The sequence below is a fragment of the Cetorhinus maximus genome, chromosome 15 (assembly GCF_964194155.1).
Source record: "Cetorhinus maximus chromosome 15, sCetMax3.hap1.1, whole genome shotgun sequence".
NCBI classification, from domain to species: Eukaryota; Metazoa; Chordata; class Chondrichthyes; order Lamniformes; family Cetorhinidae; genus Cetorhinus; species Cetorhinus maximus.
Genome location: NC_135893.1, coordinates 40,138,688 through 40,154,429, shown reverse-complemented (window position 1 = coordinate 40,154,429; position 15,742 = coordinate 40,138,688). Strand labels below are relative to the sequence as shown.

Sequence of the window (15,742 nt, the reverse complement as noted above, 5' to 3'; positions counted from 1 at the left end):
TTGATATAGTGCCTCCATGGCCTCTGAATGTTCCAAAGGACTTTCAATCAAATACTTCTTTGTTGTAATGCAGTGCTGTAAGGTAACGAAGGACTGTTGTAATGAAATACAAATGCACATAGTAAGCTCCCACAAACAACAATGTGATAATTGCCTGATCATCTATTTTTTAGGCTTTGGTTGAGGGATAAATATTGGCCAAGATACCAGGGAGAACTCCCCTGCTCTTCTTTGAAAGTGTCATGGGACCTTTTATATCTACCTGAGAGGACAGAGGGGGGCCTTGTTTTAACATCTCATCTCCAACAGTGCAGCACTCCTTCAGCTAGATTTTGTGCTCAAATCTCTGGAGGGGTCTTAAGGCCACATCTTCCTGACTGAGGAGCAAAAGTGTTATCAACTGAGCCACAGCTGTGAATGTATTGAAAATATTGGGATTAAGAAGAATTAGAATAGACCATTAGCATGTGTTAGAAGGATTTACATGTTGATACTCATTGTCCTTGTTATGAATGTACCTTCCTTAGCCAGCAAGTCCTGGAGGGGGGCTTGAACCCAGAACTTCTAGCTCAGAGGCAGAGGCAGGGACACTACCCACTGCACCACAAGACCTCACCAGTCACATTACAGCAGCATAAGTGACAAATCCAAGGAATTCGCCTGCCTGGGTATTGGGTTTCCAGTGTTTATCCCTCCTTTGATTCTGTATATTTCATTTGTCCTAATTTATAACATTCATTGTCAGATATGTATGAGAAATAGTTTATGAAAGAATTTTCAGATCTGAAAGCGCTACAGCTGTGAAAGGATATCAGCTCCGAGCCTACCTTTCAGATGGTTCTCGAGGTCATTAATATGGTCAACACTCTGCATTAATACAAATTGATCTGCACACGCTCAATTTGCCCATGTAAATGGGAGTAATGAAGTGGAATTTAGTGTTTGCATTTAATCCTCCAAGGACAAACAGGAGCAGATTTTCACAGTGACAGGGTAGGAATTTGTCAGTCTGAAACATTTTGGAAAGTGCAGACAAAGCCACCAGGGAGTAGAATTTGTAAATTCAAATTGAAACAAAGAAGCTTTGAAAAACATTACTAAGCTAGCTGCCATTAAAAAAAAAATCACTCATATAGGCTGGATGTTGTCTGGGTGAAATTGCCATTGATTTTCTCCACATACATTTTCACAGTTTTTTTTTGTTCTTTTGGCCTGATAAAGTGCTTTTATCACTGACAAACCGTCTCTTGGAACTGCTGATCCATCCCCAGCTGCCCTTATGAAACTCCCCACCAACTGGGTTGCTAGGTGCACCGGAGGGAAGACCCTCTCGGTCGTATAGCAGTAATATTGGCAACCCACCCTGGTTGGCTTGGTCTCTGGGGCAATTGAAGATTAAGCTCCGGTACGCTGCTCTGAGCACCTCAGGAGAAAAGTCATAGGGGCAATAAAAAAGTGTGTATTTTTCTATTTGTTGTTCATTATTTGTAAATCCATTGGAAAGGGATAATTAAAAAAAGCTTGTTTAACTGGATGGGAGGTCATGTGATGAAACCTCCAGGCACTCGTCCAGTCAGAGTTGATGATTCTTTTTTGGACAAGTCCGTCATGTCTTCCCTGGCAACCCTGCTACCTCTTGTTGGATGCAAGGTTTCACTGTATGACAACCTTTCCCAACACCCCTTTCCCGGCAATGTTTTTTTGAGTATGGAGTTTTAATCTTTTTAGGATGGTCCATACTGGCCATTCTGTGTTGCTGCACCTTTTTCAGCTACTTCCCACACATTCGAGCTGCTTGGTGGGGTTTCCCCACTGGAAATCTGTCCTGAGGAATCGGCTCAACCTGTGATCTTGGCTAAGATAGCAGTAGTTTCATAGAAATTACAGCACAGGAGGAGACCATTCAGCCCATTGCATCCAGGCCAGGCATTGTTCGGCATTTAGAGCAATTTGTCCTAAACCCATCTCCCTGATCTTTCTCCATGGTCTCTTCCATTTTAATTATTGATTCACTTTTAAATGGTGTTATAGGCTTAGAAATTCTATTGCAATGCGCCCATCTTTTGGGGACTAGATTGGAGACTTAGCCACTAATATAGCAGTCAGGAAGTGCAAGTCAATTTTTTGAGCCAGAGGTGAGCTGCCTACCATATTGGTACTGTACAGGCAAAAAAAAAAATTGGAGCCAGGGTCCACATTTGAAACATTCATTTACATGTGCAAGTTGGAGCCTAACATCTGTTGAAGTCCCACTGCAATATTGCAGTGTTGCAGTAAACCGCCCCCGCCACTTCCCACACCTACCCTCCACCCCATCCCCACCCCACCGATCACAACTTTGACCCTGTGATCAGTGCTCCAACAATCGAACCCCCACCTACCACCCCCACCCCTCACCCAACCTAACTTCAGCTTCCCTTCCTCTCAAAAGACTTGCCTGATATTTCAGGCTTCCTTGTCAGTGTGCTGCCTGGGAACTTCAGATGGTGTCCACAGCTCATTGGTTTAATGTAATTGAAGCCTGAGGCCCAGTAGCAGGTGTACTGTGGCCCAGCCTGTTCCTCAGCAAGGGTTGATCCATCAAAGAATTTCTGCCATCTTTTGATAAAGCAGTTCATATTCTAATGTGACATCTCCTGCAGTGCAAAGTCCACTTCAGAGGCCCTGCATGAGGACTTTGGCCTGAATCTTGCCTTTCCTGTTGTGTCATTTTTACCCGTCGCTCGTTCCTGTTTTTTCTGCCTTGGGAATGACAACAAATAGACTAAAAGCCATTTGAGGTAACCTAAAGACTCTCCAAATTTTGTCCCCTATTGTGACAATCCCTTTTAATACCCCCCCCCGATCCCTTTAATTCAGATTTGCATGCTCTATCAGTAGACTGTTTTCGGAATACACCAAGTTTACATTTGAAATTATGCAAATAATCTGACAGAGGGAAATTAAATATGAAAACCTTTTTGTTTCAGTGTCAATTCAAATGTTTGAATTGTCATTTTGTGGCTTATCAATCTTCTTTTCGTAATGGCAGGTTGGTCTAAGTATGGTCTGGAACCTTAGGGAAGTTGTAATTTTATCCCAAATTAGGATGTCAGGGTAAATATTTCAATCCTCCAGCTCCAGTCTTTCTCCCACCCCAGTTATCTGACGGACTTGGGCAGTGTTTGTTGTATAAGCTATAATTGACTCATCTTTATAAATGGCAGTGGGAAAAAAAAAACACAATCTCATGTTATTGCAGCTGCTGTCACCTACATTACTCCATTCTTAGTTTTAATAAAATTGTGTTATTAGATTTAATAATAACTGTAGCATCCAACTTATTCTCCATTGTGACATTATTCATGTCTTTGGGTTTTATTGATGCCTTGATTGTCATTGTGCCTCTCAACTTTCTTATTTCACCAAAGTTGCAAAGATGCTGTTTAAAAGAATGCAGTTAATCCATGACAAGTTTACAGTGGCAGTTTTCATTAATGATGCGGACACAGGGATTTATATTAAAAACCAGGACAGGATGCATGACTTTAAAATGGCTTCTCAATATTTCTTGGTCTAAATTGTGATTGTGGACTGAAATGGTGATGTAGCTGACCAATTTTCAGCTGCATGCCATGACTACAGTATGCCTGCTATGGTATGAGAATGTAAATTGGCCACTGTTGAATTTGCTACCTTGATTTTTGTGGGATCCCTTGAAGGAGTGAAGAATAGTGAGGAAAACCTTTGCAACTCACTTATGCAAGCAAGCGCTAAACAGAAATCAGTATGGAATATCCTATGTGCTGCACTCCCAAGACAGGATATAGGCAATAAAATTACTAAAAGTATGTACTTATAAGAAGTCAGATATGGGATCTGTTCTTATCACAGACATTCCAATGGAAGAAATTCCTATGATTATCATTAGGGGAATCTTGTAACTTCTTCTGGTCCCATGATTGTCATTATGGTCAGGGGAGAAAGGAACCTTGAAACAGTGTGAAGAGAGGCACCTGGGTAATGTTTATCAAACATGGGGAATGCTAGACCTCTTTGGGAGTTTTGTAACAGTCAAAAAGGGCATTTTGAAACGGCTCATAGGGACTCTTGCCATGAGGGGTGACATCACACTTGACAACTTACTGCAGGGAGTGACCACAGGCTCTGAACACATGAATAGATGGGTATAAGAAAGGCATACCTTCCTTTCTTCCTCACTGTACAGCCAGGCTGTTGGCCCATGTGTCAGAAGTTATGTTTTTCCCTTGGGTGTCTACAGCGCGAGAGGTGTGAACAGAGACTGGAGGGGACCAGCTGGGCTGGGTAAGAGAAAAGCTTGTGAGTATCGTTCAGGGAAGGTGTAACCCTTTGGCCTCCTGGTTGAATTAAAGCAGAAAGCTAGAATGGAAGTACCAGCTTTCTGTGGTTATGTTAAAGGCAGAATGCCTGGGTAAAAGAAACCAGTTCCTTTTTCTCTGGGTTGAAGTAAAGAAATTGAAGGGCAAGGCTGTGGACTGTGTGGAAGATTCAGCTTTGTGGATATCATCCAAACAATTGAATGTGTAAATCTTTGATCTCATAGGTTAAATAAGACAGTTCAGCTGTCATATGGATTGGAAGGATTCAGCTTCTGTGGGATATTTATATAATTAGGACAATTGAACTGAAAGAGGTTGCATTATTTTACATTAGTAGGTCCTGCATGGTGTTATGCACCTGTTCATCAGCTATCAGTGTGCTATTCATATCCCCTGCGATTTGGAGCATAGTTTGATATAGTTAGTTTGAGAAATTTGTCATCTTAAACCTTTACCAGTGTCATTATTCTAATCATATCGGAATCCTCGTGACAGTTCATGAGTCACAAAATGTTGACAGAAGACTACACTCGACCTTGACTCCTTGGGGCAGATGAAGACTTTATGTGGTAAAGTAAGATGGCTGAAAGTGAGTCAGCCGCCAGTTTTACATTTCTTCCCATTTTTATTTCCATTGGAGTCAGTGGAAACACTGTGAGAAATCTATACGTAAATGTAAATAAATTGTGCATGGGTAGATAAAAATAATATCATTATCTTCTGAGAAAGCTCAAGAATGGGCACAGCACTATGAGGATGAATCAGGAGATCAGAAACTGGTTAGGGGGTGGGCAGGTAGGTGGAAAATGCAGTTCAGTGTGGATAAATAACAGTAGTAAGGATGTGTTGTAACACCTGTAGAAGACATGGGCTGGGCCACAGTTAAAGTACTGTGTGTAGTTTGAGCCCAGTGGTTTAGAAATTATAATGGAGTCATGGAGAAGACACAACTAGGGTGATACCTAGGAGAGATGAGAAGAGATTTGAAAATTAGAACTGTGAAAGGTTTGTGCAGAGGAATGGGGAAAGATGATTTCCTTGTGGTCAATAAGTTATTAACAATAAATTTAGGAGTCATTCTCGACAGTTAAATGGAGAAGTTAAAATATTTCTTTTCATGAGGAGGGCTTTTGAAAATGGAATTCATCAGCAATAAATTACAATCGAAGCTTAGCCATGTGTAAAGGATTTGTAAAAACACTTGAAACTAAACAACAGGATTCAAGGACAGAAATAAAATAAGACCAGCCAGACCTGAGGTGGAGCAGGTGTGGAGTTATACCTGGTACAAGGATGAATGACAACATGGGCTGGTTGAACCAAACAGTCTGTTTTCATGTTGTGCCTTCTATGTAGCATCAATGCGATAAAACCAGTCTGAAGAATAAGTTCTTCAGACAAAAAAACTTGTCAAATGTTTTTATGCAAATTGTGCTCACTCAAAATTTATGACCATCCTAGTATAATCTTTCTCAAACTATTTAATCATAGTCTCCTGTATTTTTTGCTGTAACACTGTACTGTTGAACATCCTAATGAAATCTTTGTTAGGTGACACTCCTAGACCAGTGATAGTGCTCTATTCCTTGAATTTAAAGGTTGTAGGTTCAAGCCCCATTCTGAACTTGAGCATGTAATTGAGGCTGACACTTCAGTGCAGCACTGAGGGAGAGCTACATTATCACACATGCTTCCTTTCAGATGAGATGTTAAGTTAATGCCCCACCTGCCTTCTCAAGATTACATGACTCAGGTGAGTTCTCCTGGTGCCCTGACCAGCAGTTATCCTTAAACTAACATCACTAAAACTCATTAATAAATCATTCATCTCATTGCTGTGAATGCCTTTGCAACTAATTTGTGAATTAGTTAGTTATAAAACAACAGTCATAGCAGTTAAAAAAAATAATTCATTGGCTCTACTGCTGAAAAAAGAGACATGTCGAAGCTTTTCACCCTGCACTCATCAGGACACTTCACAAGAACACCAATATCAGGGGAAAATAATAATTTATGCTGTATGTAATAAGAATGCTGATTGGTTGACAAGTGGGCTCTGATTGGTAGAGGCATTGCCATGGAGAATACACCAATGATGATGACTGACAGTTAACTGCCAAGCATTGTTTGAGATTTAAACCAGGCACCTTGACCCTGACTGGTCAAAACATTTCCCTGAGGAATGGGTCAGCGAATGGCTGTCACTTATTTTGTTTAGCTGAACCAGACACAATGTGTGTACATGTTCTTTCTGTCTACAAAGAACAGGGCCCTGTGTATTAATATATGGAGCTTCTATTGGCTATATTTAGCTTAAGACGTGTTACGACCATGTCGGGAGGGGTGAAATGACTCCCCTATAATTCCTCTCCAGGTCTGACCATAACAGGGTTTTTTTGTGAATTTAGAGGGGATGTGCTTTGCCAATGCTGAAGGAGTCCCACCATTTGCGCTTTTGGATTGCAAAGAATTAGTCAGACAGATTTTCCTAGGTTAAACAAAGAACAAGATAAGTTTATTGAACCTCTTTCTCAAATAAACCAACAAGCTAGGTAAATCGAAACCAACATCCATACACCACACACATTCGCCTGGGCCCACACGCACTAATACAGATTAGAAAAAAATAGAAATTGTTTCTTTTTCTTAATAAACGAACATCCTCGTAACGCATGAAAGTTATTCTATGAATGGAAGTTCTCTTTTTTTGTAAAAAAAAAGGTACACAAAGTCCCTTACTCCTCAGATAAATCCCACATATGACTGAAAATCAGAGGAAAATAACCCCTTGGGATTTGTTCAATAAATCTCAGGCACCTACAAGATTTATTGCCAAGAGTCTATGAACTGAACATCACATAAAAGAGCTTCATATAACAAACAGAAGAGAGCTTCAGTGATGAAGTCTGAGGCAATGAATTGTAACATTTAAGGAATTTTATTTGTTTCTTGTTGTTTCTTTCCTTCTGGAAGCTTCCCACCTTCTTTGAAATTTTTATTAAATTAACTCTCAGTGAAAGATAACTCCTTTACAGGTGCTCTCAGTCTGTTGGCCCCTCTCCAGTGATATTGTTGTGAATATAATACTCTTTTACACTTGTGTTTATGCTCTTGGAAACATTATCAAATGAGAGATATTTATCTTTCCCCTCATCTCAATAACTCAGCTGTGTAGAAACATCAAAGAAATCGAGATTAAAGAAGATGATTCAGCCTGTACAGAGTCATTCATCTTCATCCTCAGCTCTATCCTCACACCCATCCTGCTGTATTTTGAATGTAGAAGTATCTGTGTTTCTGCTCCTTCTTCTGAGGCGTTAGATGTGACTCACCGGGTGCACTGAGGCAGAAGGTCGTGGGGTTCAAATTCCGCTTCAAGTCCAGTCTCAGGCGGATGTGAAAGATCCCATGGCACTATTAAAAGAAGAGCAAGGGAATTACTCCTGGTGTCCTGGACAATATTTATCCCTCAAGCAACATCACAAAAGCTGGTCATTATCACAATGCTGTTTGTGGGAGTTTGCTGTGTGCAAACAGGTTGTTCTGTTTCTACATTCCAACACTTCAAAATTACTCAATTGGACATGGTGTGTTGTGGGATGGACTGAAAGATGCTATATAAATGCCCTTGCTTTCTATTGTGATGTGTTCCCCAGAATGGAATAAAATACTCGATATATGGTCTGACCAATGCATTACAAAGCCTTGGCATAATCTCTAATGATTTGTGCTCTGTTATGCTGTCTATAAATCCCAATATTCCATGCAGTGTATAATTGACCCATACAAACCAGAAAAATCCAGGTCCCTGCTCTGCCCTAAGTTAATTAATACCTGTAACCGTAGGAGTGGTACAGTTGGCCTCTACTGAGAAACGGAAGCGTACTCCATTACTATAGAGAATGGAGAGATTTAAGATTGAAATCTCTATCCCAAGGGGATGTCACTGATCATAGGATGATTGATCACACTTCTACTGGCTGCCAGTGTTGTTAATTTATCCTTTAGCGGCCCTGGAAACAGTGGGCCAGACTACACTAAACTCGCTCTGTCTAAATCCTGCAGTATAAATCTCCCTCTCTCCTGCAGGTGGTCTCCCTGAGATAGGCAGGAATTCTACTGAAAATGTCCCGTCCCCTGGAATTTGGCAGGAGTCAGGAATGCTGGCATGAGGGCAGCAGGAAATCTCACTCTTCCGAAGGCTGGGTTCTCGATGTAAAATCTACTTTGCAGCATCTTTAAGTGTACAATTTGTGTTTATTCTTTCTTCTTTCTGGATAATATTCATAGAGTCATAGAATCATGCAGCACAGGGGAGGCCATTCAGTCCATCATGCTTGTACTGGTTCTTTGAAAGAGTTTTCCAAACAATCCTAATCTCATGCTCTTTCCCCAGAGCCTTGAAAACTTCTCCTTTTCAAGTATTAATCAAATGTTTGATATTTAATTATTTCCACAACCTTGATGGTCATGGATGTTGTTTAGTATATATTATACATATCATATATACATAATTATACCGAATGAAATAAGGAATGCTTTTCTAAACCTTTTCTAAAAGTTAAACTTTGTGCCTAGGGAGGTAAGATCCCAATCCGTTGGACGGCTCCAGAGGCCATCGCCTATCGCAAGTTCTCCTCTGCCAGTGACGTCTGGAGTTATGGGGTCGTCATGTGGGAGGTGACATCATATGGAGAGAGACCATATTGGAATATGACAAACCGAGACGTAAGTACCCAGTCCTGCTTCACACGCGTATTGAACTTACTGATGGCATGTACTCCTACTTCACAAGAGTACCTTGGTCACCAGTTAAACTCTTAAATAACTGTTACAGTGTAGTATAAACTAACAAGCTAGCAGCCACATATGAGATCAGCACTGAAACCTTTGAAGTATTTCAGGTTTTGATGTAACTGCCACCAAACAAATCCCTGAAATGTTCAATGTTGCAGAGGCACAATTGGACTTTTTAATGGCAAGTTATAGATTGTCAGCTTACAATCCACACACACATACACACACAGAAACACAGGTAGACACACACAGACACACATACCCACACAAACACACAGACACACATAGGCATACACAAACACACAGGTAGACATCCACAGACACAGACACACATACACACACAAACACAGATAAACACACAAAGACACAGACACACACAGGCATACAGGTAGACACACACAGACACAGGCACACATAAGCATACACAAACACACAGGTAGACACACACACAGTCACAGGCACACATAGACATAACTGAACACACAGGTAGACACACACACACAGGCACACATAGACATACGCGAACACACAGGTAGACACATACAGACACACATAGGCATACACAGACACACAGGTAGACACACACAGACATACACACACACACACACATGTGCGCACACACACACACACATATGTACATACAGGATCACAAGCACACCCACAGAGATAAAACAAACACGTGCATGTAGACACACACGTACACACTTGCACGTACACATACGCACACGAACACACACACACACACACACACACACACAGGATCACAAACACACTCACAGAAATAAAACAAACACATGCATGTAAACACCCACGCACGTACACATACACACATACACACACATACACACACACACATATGCATATAGACACAGGCACATGCATGCATATTTGCACAGACATGCTCATGCACATACATTCACATAGACATACACATAGATGCACAAATTCATACATACACACACGGCGGAATTTTCCATTCTAGGACTAAGTCCTGTGGCGGGGACGGGGACAGGGATTGTTTCCTGCCGCGGAGGCATTAGGAATTTGTGCCGTATCGCGTGACTCCAGCCTCATTAAATATGCATTAGGGGGTTTTGTGATGTTCCATGCGACGGGGCAGGCTCAATGGCTCGCACCCCGCCATCATATCTGGGCGCCATTTTAAAAGGCGAACATAACTGACCCACCATTGATGAAAGAAGATGGACCTCAAGGAACGCTCTGAAACCGGAAGGTGGACCTTTTTGAAGACACTGAAGCTGGAAAATCCACCTGATAGATGCTCCCCAAACCCACTGCTGCGTGTTCCAAGGTCCACGGTCACTGGAATTCCCCATCCTGAACTCCAGAGGCAGCCACAGACCCTCTTCAGGTAAGAGCCAATATGTACACGCCACATTGGCCCAGACGTGCTCTGGACTGGCATGATTACCCGCTGGCAGTGCGGACGATCGGGCGTGGAGTTTGGGGGCACGATTCCGGTCAGGCCTTCATCTGCATTCCATTAACTGGGGGCAAATCAGTTTCATGCCGGACTCCAGCAGGAATTGCAAGCCGTCATGGCGGGTGGGAGTGGAAGATCCTGCTATCATTTTACGCCGGCAGGAAATCAATTTTTGGAGCCCCTGCCACATTGTTCCCCACTGCCCGCCGTTAAACCTGCTGCTTCGGGAGTGGGGGGGCAGGGGAAAATCCTGCCCAAAATCATGCAGAGAGGCACACATACTCCCACAGACACCCTTACAGTCGGGCAGACACATGCATACAAACAGACTCTCTCATGTACAGACTCTCTCACACACACACACACACTCACACACTCACAGTGCATATGCATATGCAGCTGGTTAATATGTTGTGAAGATACAGAAACACTTGAAATTATGTCACCATTTCAGAACATAAATATGTTTGGACTGGAAAAAGGTGTCCATGAGGGAAGGGTTCCTTTTTAAATTAACCTTGCTGCGACCAGCCAAGGGGGTTGAATAAAGAAAGGGAGCCAGCTCATCCCGCCTCACCCAGGAGCATACAATTTGGGGTACCTCCTCCTCCCCAGAAGAAATTAGGGGAAACCTCCCCTGGGGAGCAGTCTTAACAATGCCTTAAGGATACCTGTGCCTGTAGCCCCATAAAAAATTCCCCAAAATATTCCCCAAATGTGATCCAAAGAAAGTGAGGCAATCTTCAGTAAATGCTAATTACGCCATCAGGCCTATGTTTATAGTGGGGCTGAAGAACGGTGACCTCTGCATGAACGCGTCTGTCAGGAGACTGAGGGAATAGAGTAAGGGACACTTCGATAGAGGCGGTGGGAAGTGCTGACAGAACGACAGGCTGGTGGCGGAGGGGAATGTACTGGCGAGACTAGAAACTTGGGGGTGTCGAACAGGTTGTTGGCAAGACCTTAGACCGGGGTGGGGGTGGGTGCTGGTGAGAGCAGAAAGTGGGAGGGAGGTGTTGCTTGGCCCCTCACAACATTCCACATGTACATCACTTACAGTCTGCCTCCTTCACCCCATCAACATTCTGCACTGCTCCACCAACACTCCAGACTGCTCCCTGGACACTCCGGACTGTTCCACCAACACTCCAGACTGCTCCCTTGACACTCCGCACTGCTCCCTGGACACTCCGGACTGCTCCACCAACACTCCGCACTGCTCCCTCGACACTCTGGACTGCTCCCTCAACACTCCGGACTGCTCCCTCGACACTCCGCACTGCTCCCTGGACACTCCGGACTGCTCCACCAACACTCCGCACTGCTCCCTCGACACTCCGCACTGCTCCCTGGACACTCCGCACTGCTCCCTGGACACTCCGCACTGCTCCCTGGACACTCCGCACTGCTCCCTCGACACTCCGCACTGCTCCCTGGACACTCCGCACTGCTCCCTGGATACTCCGCACTGCTCCCTCGACACTCCGCACTGCTCCCTGGACACTCCGGACTGCTCCCTCGACACTCCGCACTGCTCCCTCGACACTCCGCACTGCTCCCTGGACACTCCGCACTACTCCACCAACACTCCAGACTGCTCCCTCGACACTCCGCACTGCTCCCTCGACACTCCGCACTGCTCCCTCGACACTCCGCACTGCTCCCTCGACACTCCGCACTGCTCCACCAACACTCCAGACTGCTCCCTTGACACTCCAGACTGCTCCCTCAACACTCCGCACTGCTCCCTCAACACTCCGGACTGCTCCCTCGACACTCCGCACTGCTCCCTCGACACTCCGCACTGCTCCCTCGACACTCCAGACTGCTCCCTCAACACTTTGGACTACTTCCTCGATACTCCGGACTGCTCCCTTGATAGTCGGTATTCTCCCTCAGTGCTCCATACTGCTCCTCACCACACAAACACACAGACACCTCTTCCCCCAAAATAGACTCACTCGCAGCCCCTCCTCCCAAAATCCCTCATCCTACTCACTCAGCACCCCCTGGTCCCAAACCCACCGAATCCTTACCTGAAACTCAGGCCTGAGTGCTACCTGAGACTCAGGCTGCGCCGTTAACACCCAGCTGCCCCCCCCCCACCAACCCCGACCCCCCACCCGTACCCAACTACCCCCACACTGCCGAGCTTGGTGTTGCTGGACATGGACCCCCCCCTCTTAACATTTTGAGTCCTCCACTCCTCCCTCAGGCTCTTTGCCTCCAGTCCAACTCCAGGAGACCTCTTCCTGAGTTGTGCAAGTGGGCTGACATCATGTCAGTGCATGCTCTACAGCGCACAGCGCATGCAGAAACACCAAATACTGAAGGGCAGCAACAAAAGGAGGCTCTCCAGCTGTCTCCCAGTTCTCTGGTCCAGAAATATGGGACAAATGGAGGCTCAGGAGGCAATGGTACAGGGTGTGGGACAGTCAGTTAAATTACAGGATGATCCCATAAAATACGAGTTGGCTGGTCACCCTCAGGGTGGCAGCAGAAGGGCCAGGTCCCAGAAATTGAGCTGGGCCCAGATTTGGACGATTCTGATGTCTCCTTGTTTCAGGTGGAACCTGTATCCACCCCAAATATGGGCACTGACATCAGAGGGGAAGGGATTTCAGGTGTCACAACTCTCACCCTGTGTTTACAGAGCCTGCTTGATGAAAGCAAAGTGCCATTTCAGGAATAAATCCGAATCCTTTACTCAAACTGCTACTCAATCTCCCAAAACTGGCCTACAGTTAAAATTGGATCTTAGATTTACAGAGGGAGGAATGAGCAGGATTTCAAAGAAGTCTTTTACACCCTTGGCCGATAACACCAACTTGCAAATAAATGTTAATGCTGACCCAAAGAACAAGATATTAGAGTGGGTGATCAAATTCTTGGTCAAAGGGGTAGGTTTTAAGGAACATCTTAAAAAAGGAAAGAGAGACGGAGAGATTCAGGGAGGGAGTTCCTGAAGATAGGGCTCACCTGCAAGCCAAGGAAGGAGGTGATTCACAAAAGGCCGGACAGGACAGCTCCTTTATTATCTATTCTTCACTGTTACCCAGCTGTCCATTCGCTGCAGTAACCCCTGTTGCTTCCTTCTAGTTTATATGGCAGCAATTGTCCTAATAAAGACAAGTACAATATTGAAGGATTAGAGTTGGAAATTACTTTGTCTTGAATTTCCAAACTTTTACATTACTTATTCCTGGCAAATCATTGAGTGAGAATCTCTACTGCTGATTGGTTTTTTGCCAACACAATGCTGAAATATTTGCTTCTTATATAGATATTACTTTTACTGGACAGTATTATAGTATTTACCTCAGCCAGAACTGCTATGCTCTCAGTGAGATTACAAAGCTTGCACATGTAGCAGTGGAATTTCTGTCCCTCTGCATGTTTTGGGAATCCAAAAAGCTCCAGCAAACTCTGAGTTCGAATACCATATTCCCTGTGAAGACCTGGAAATTTCTCCACACCTGCATCAGAATGGATTGGGAAAGATACAGAAAAGACAACTTTAACCCTTCCCACCCCCCTGCCACCCCGCCACTCAGCAGGAAGGGGCCAGGAGGGTGACCTTTAAAATGAGGTTCAGACATCTGCCCCACTCCCACTACACTCCCAATGGTCACCATTAAAACCATTAACTGCGGTTTGATGTCTGAGATCCCTAGCAGAACCCGGTGAGACTTCATGAATTAATATGAATCAGTGTCAATTAAACATAAACCATTTTGGAGCATGAGGTTTGCAGAGTATGTGGAAAGGCCTGAAATTTCAGCCTGTTAGTGCTTTCTGTAATTGGGGAGATTGTGGCGTGGTGCTAATGTCAGTGGACTGGTAATCCAGAGGCTCTGGTTAGTGCTCTGGGACATGGGCTCAAATCCCACTACAGCAGCTGGAGGGATTTGAATTCAGTTAATAAATCTGGAATTATAAAGCTAGTCTCAGTCTGTGGTAACCATGAAATGTACCATTGATAGTCATAAAAACTCCATCTGGTTCACTCATGCCCTTTAGGGAAGGAAATCTGCCATCCTTACCTGGTCTGGCCTACATGTGACTCCAGATCTACAGCAATGTGGTAGCCTCTTAACTGCCCTCTGAAATGGCCTAGCAAGCCACTCAGTTCAAGGGCAATTAGGGATGGGCAACAAATGCTGGCCTTGCCAACAATGTCACATCCTGTGAATGAAAAAAAATATAGTTGTCATGCCCCCCCACCAACCGGGGATTAAAAGAAACACAAGTGATTTAATTTTCACCTTTCCTTCACTGCTCAGTGCAAATTCCCCAGCTGCCGACAGCTTCTGTGACCTCGCCCCAGTGGCCATCCCTTGTGTCTGGGTGTTGGCAGCTTTGACTGTGGTTGGAATCACAGTTGAAGCTGATCCCGCTCACAGAGGGCAGCTGCACTTGCAGACTTTAACAGGAATCACTGGATGGAGTTCAGGAGCAGGAATTACTATTATTGAGACATCAGGAGAGCGCAGGGATAACTGCCACAAATCGAATGAAAACAGCTGTTGCTCGACTTGATCAGCTGTTTTCTGCTTGCCTGTCTGCAGATGAAAGACATAAAACAAGCTGCTTCCTAACAGCATTCCAAAGGGAGGTCACAGATTAACAGTTGGTGATGTGCCAACTACGCATTGGCTAACATCACAAGCCATTCCAACTTCACAGATCCATGACTGTCTTGGGTGAATTTTAAGTCAGTTTGTTTTTAAATATGAAATAAATCTAGAACAAAAAGCTGGTTTCAGTAACACGTTCAATGAGGCATCGGGACGTTGTAAAACTTCAACTGGTTCTGAAAGCCCATTAAGGAAGGAAAGCTGCTGTTTTTACCCAGTTTACCCTACATATGACTCATCACCCTTTAGCCAGCCTCTCACTTGTATCCAGCTGCTAAGAGTTATTGTGGGTCTGCAGTCACATGTAGACCAGACAAGGACAACAGATTTCCTTCCCTAAAGGACATCAATAAACCAGATGGGTTTTTACAACAATCAGCAGTAGTTTCATGGTCATCATCAGACTTTCAATCCCAGATTTCTTTATTGACCAGCTGCCATGGTGGGATTTGAACCCAGGTCCTCAGCACATTACCCTGAGTCCCTGGGCTAGTGACAGTACCACTACACCACCGCCACCCCCT

At 44.2% G+C, this 15,742-nt stretch overlaps 1 protein-coding gene across 2 annotated transcripts in view; it reads left to right on the top strand.

The window, feature by feature from the left end:
- The window catches only part of epha8 (eph receptor A8), a 568,862-nt gene that overhangs the window by 504,942 nt on the left and 48,178 nt on the right, over positions 1-15,742 (top strand). For both annotated transcript variants that reach the window (XM_078558294.1, XM_078558293.1), the window contains exon 14: positions 8,919-9,068. In XM_078558294.1, coding sequence (XP_078414420.1) covers positions 8,919-9,068 — 150 coding nt within the window. The remainder of the gene's footprint in view (positions 1-8,918; positions 9,069-15,742) is intronic.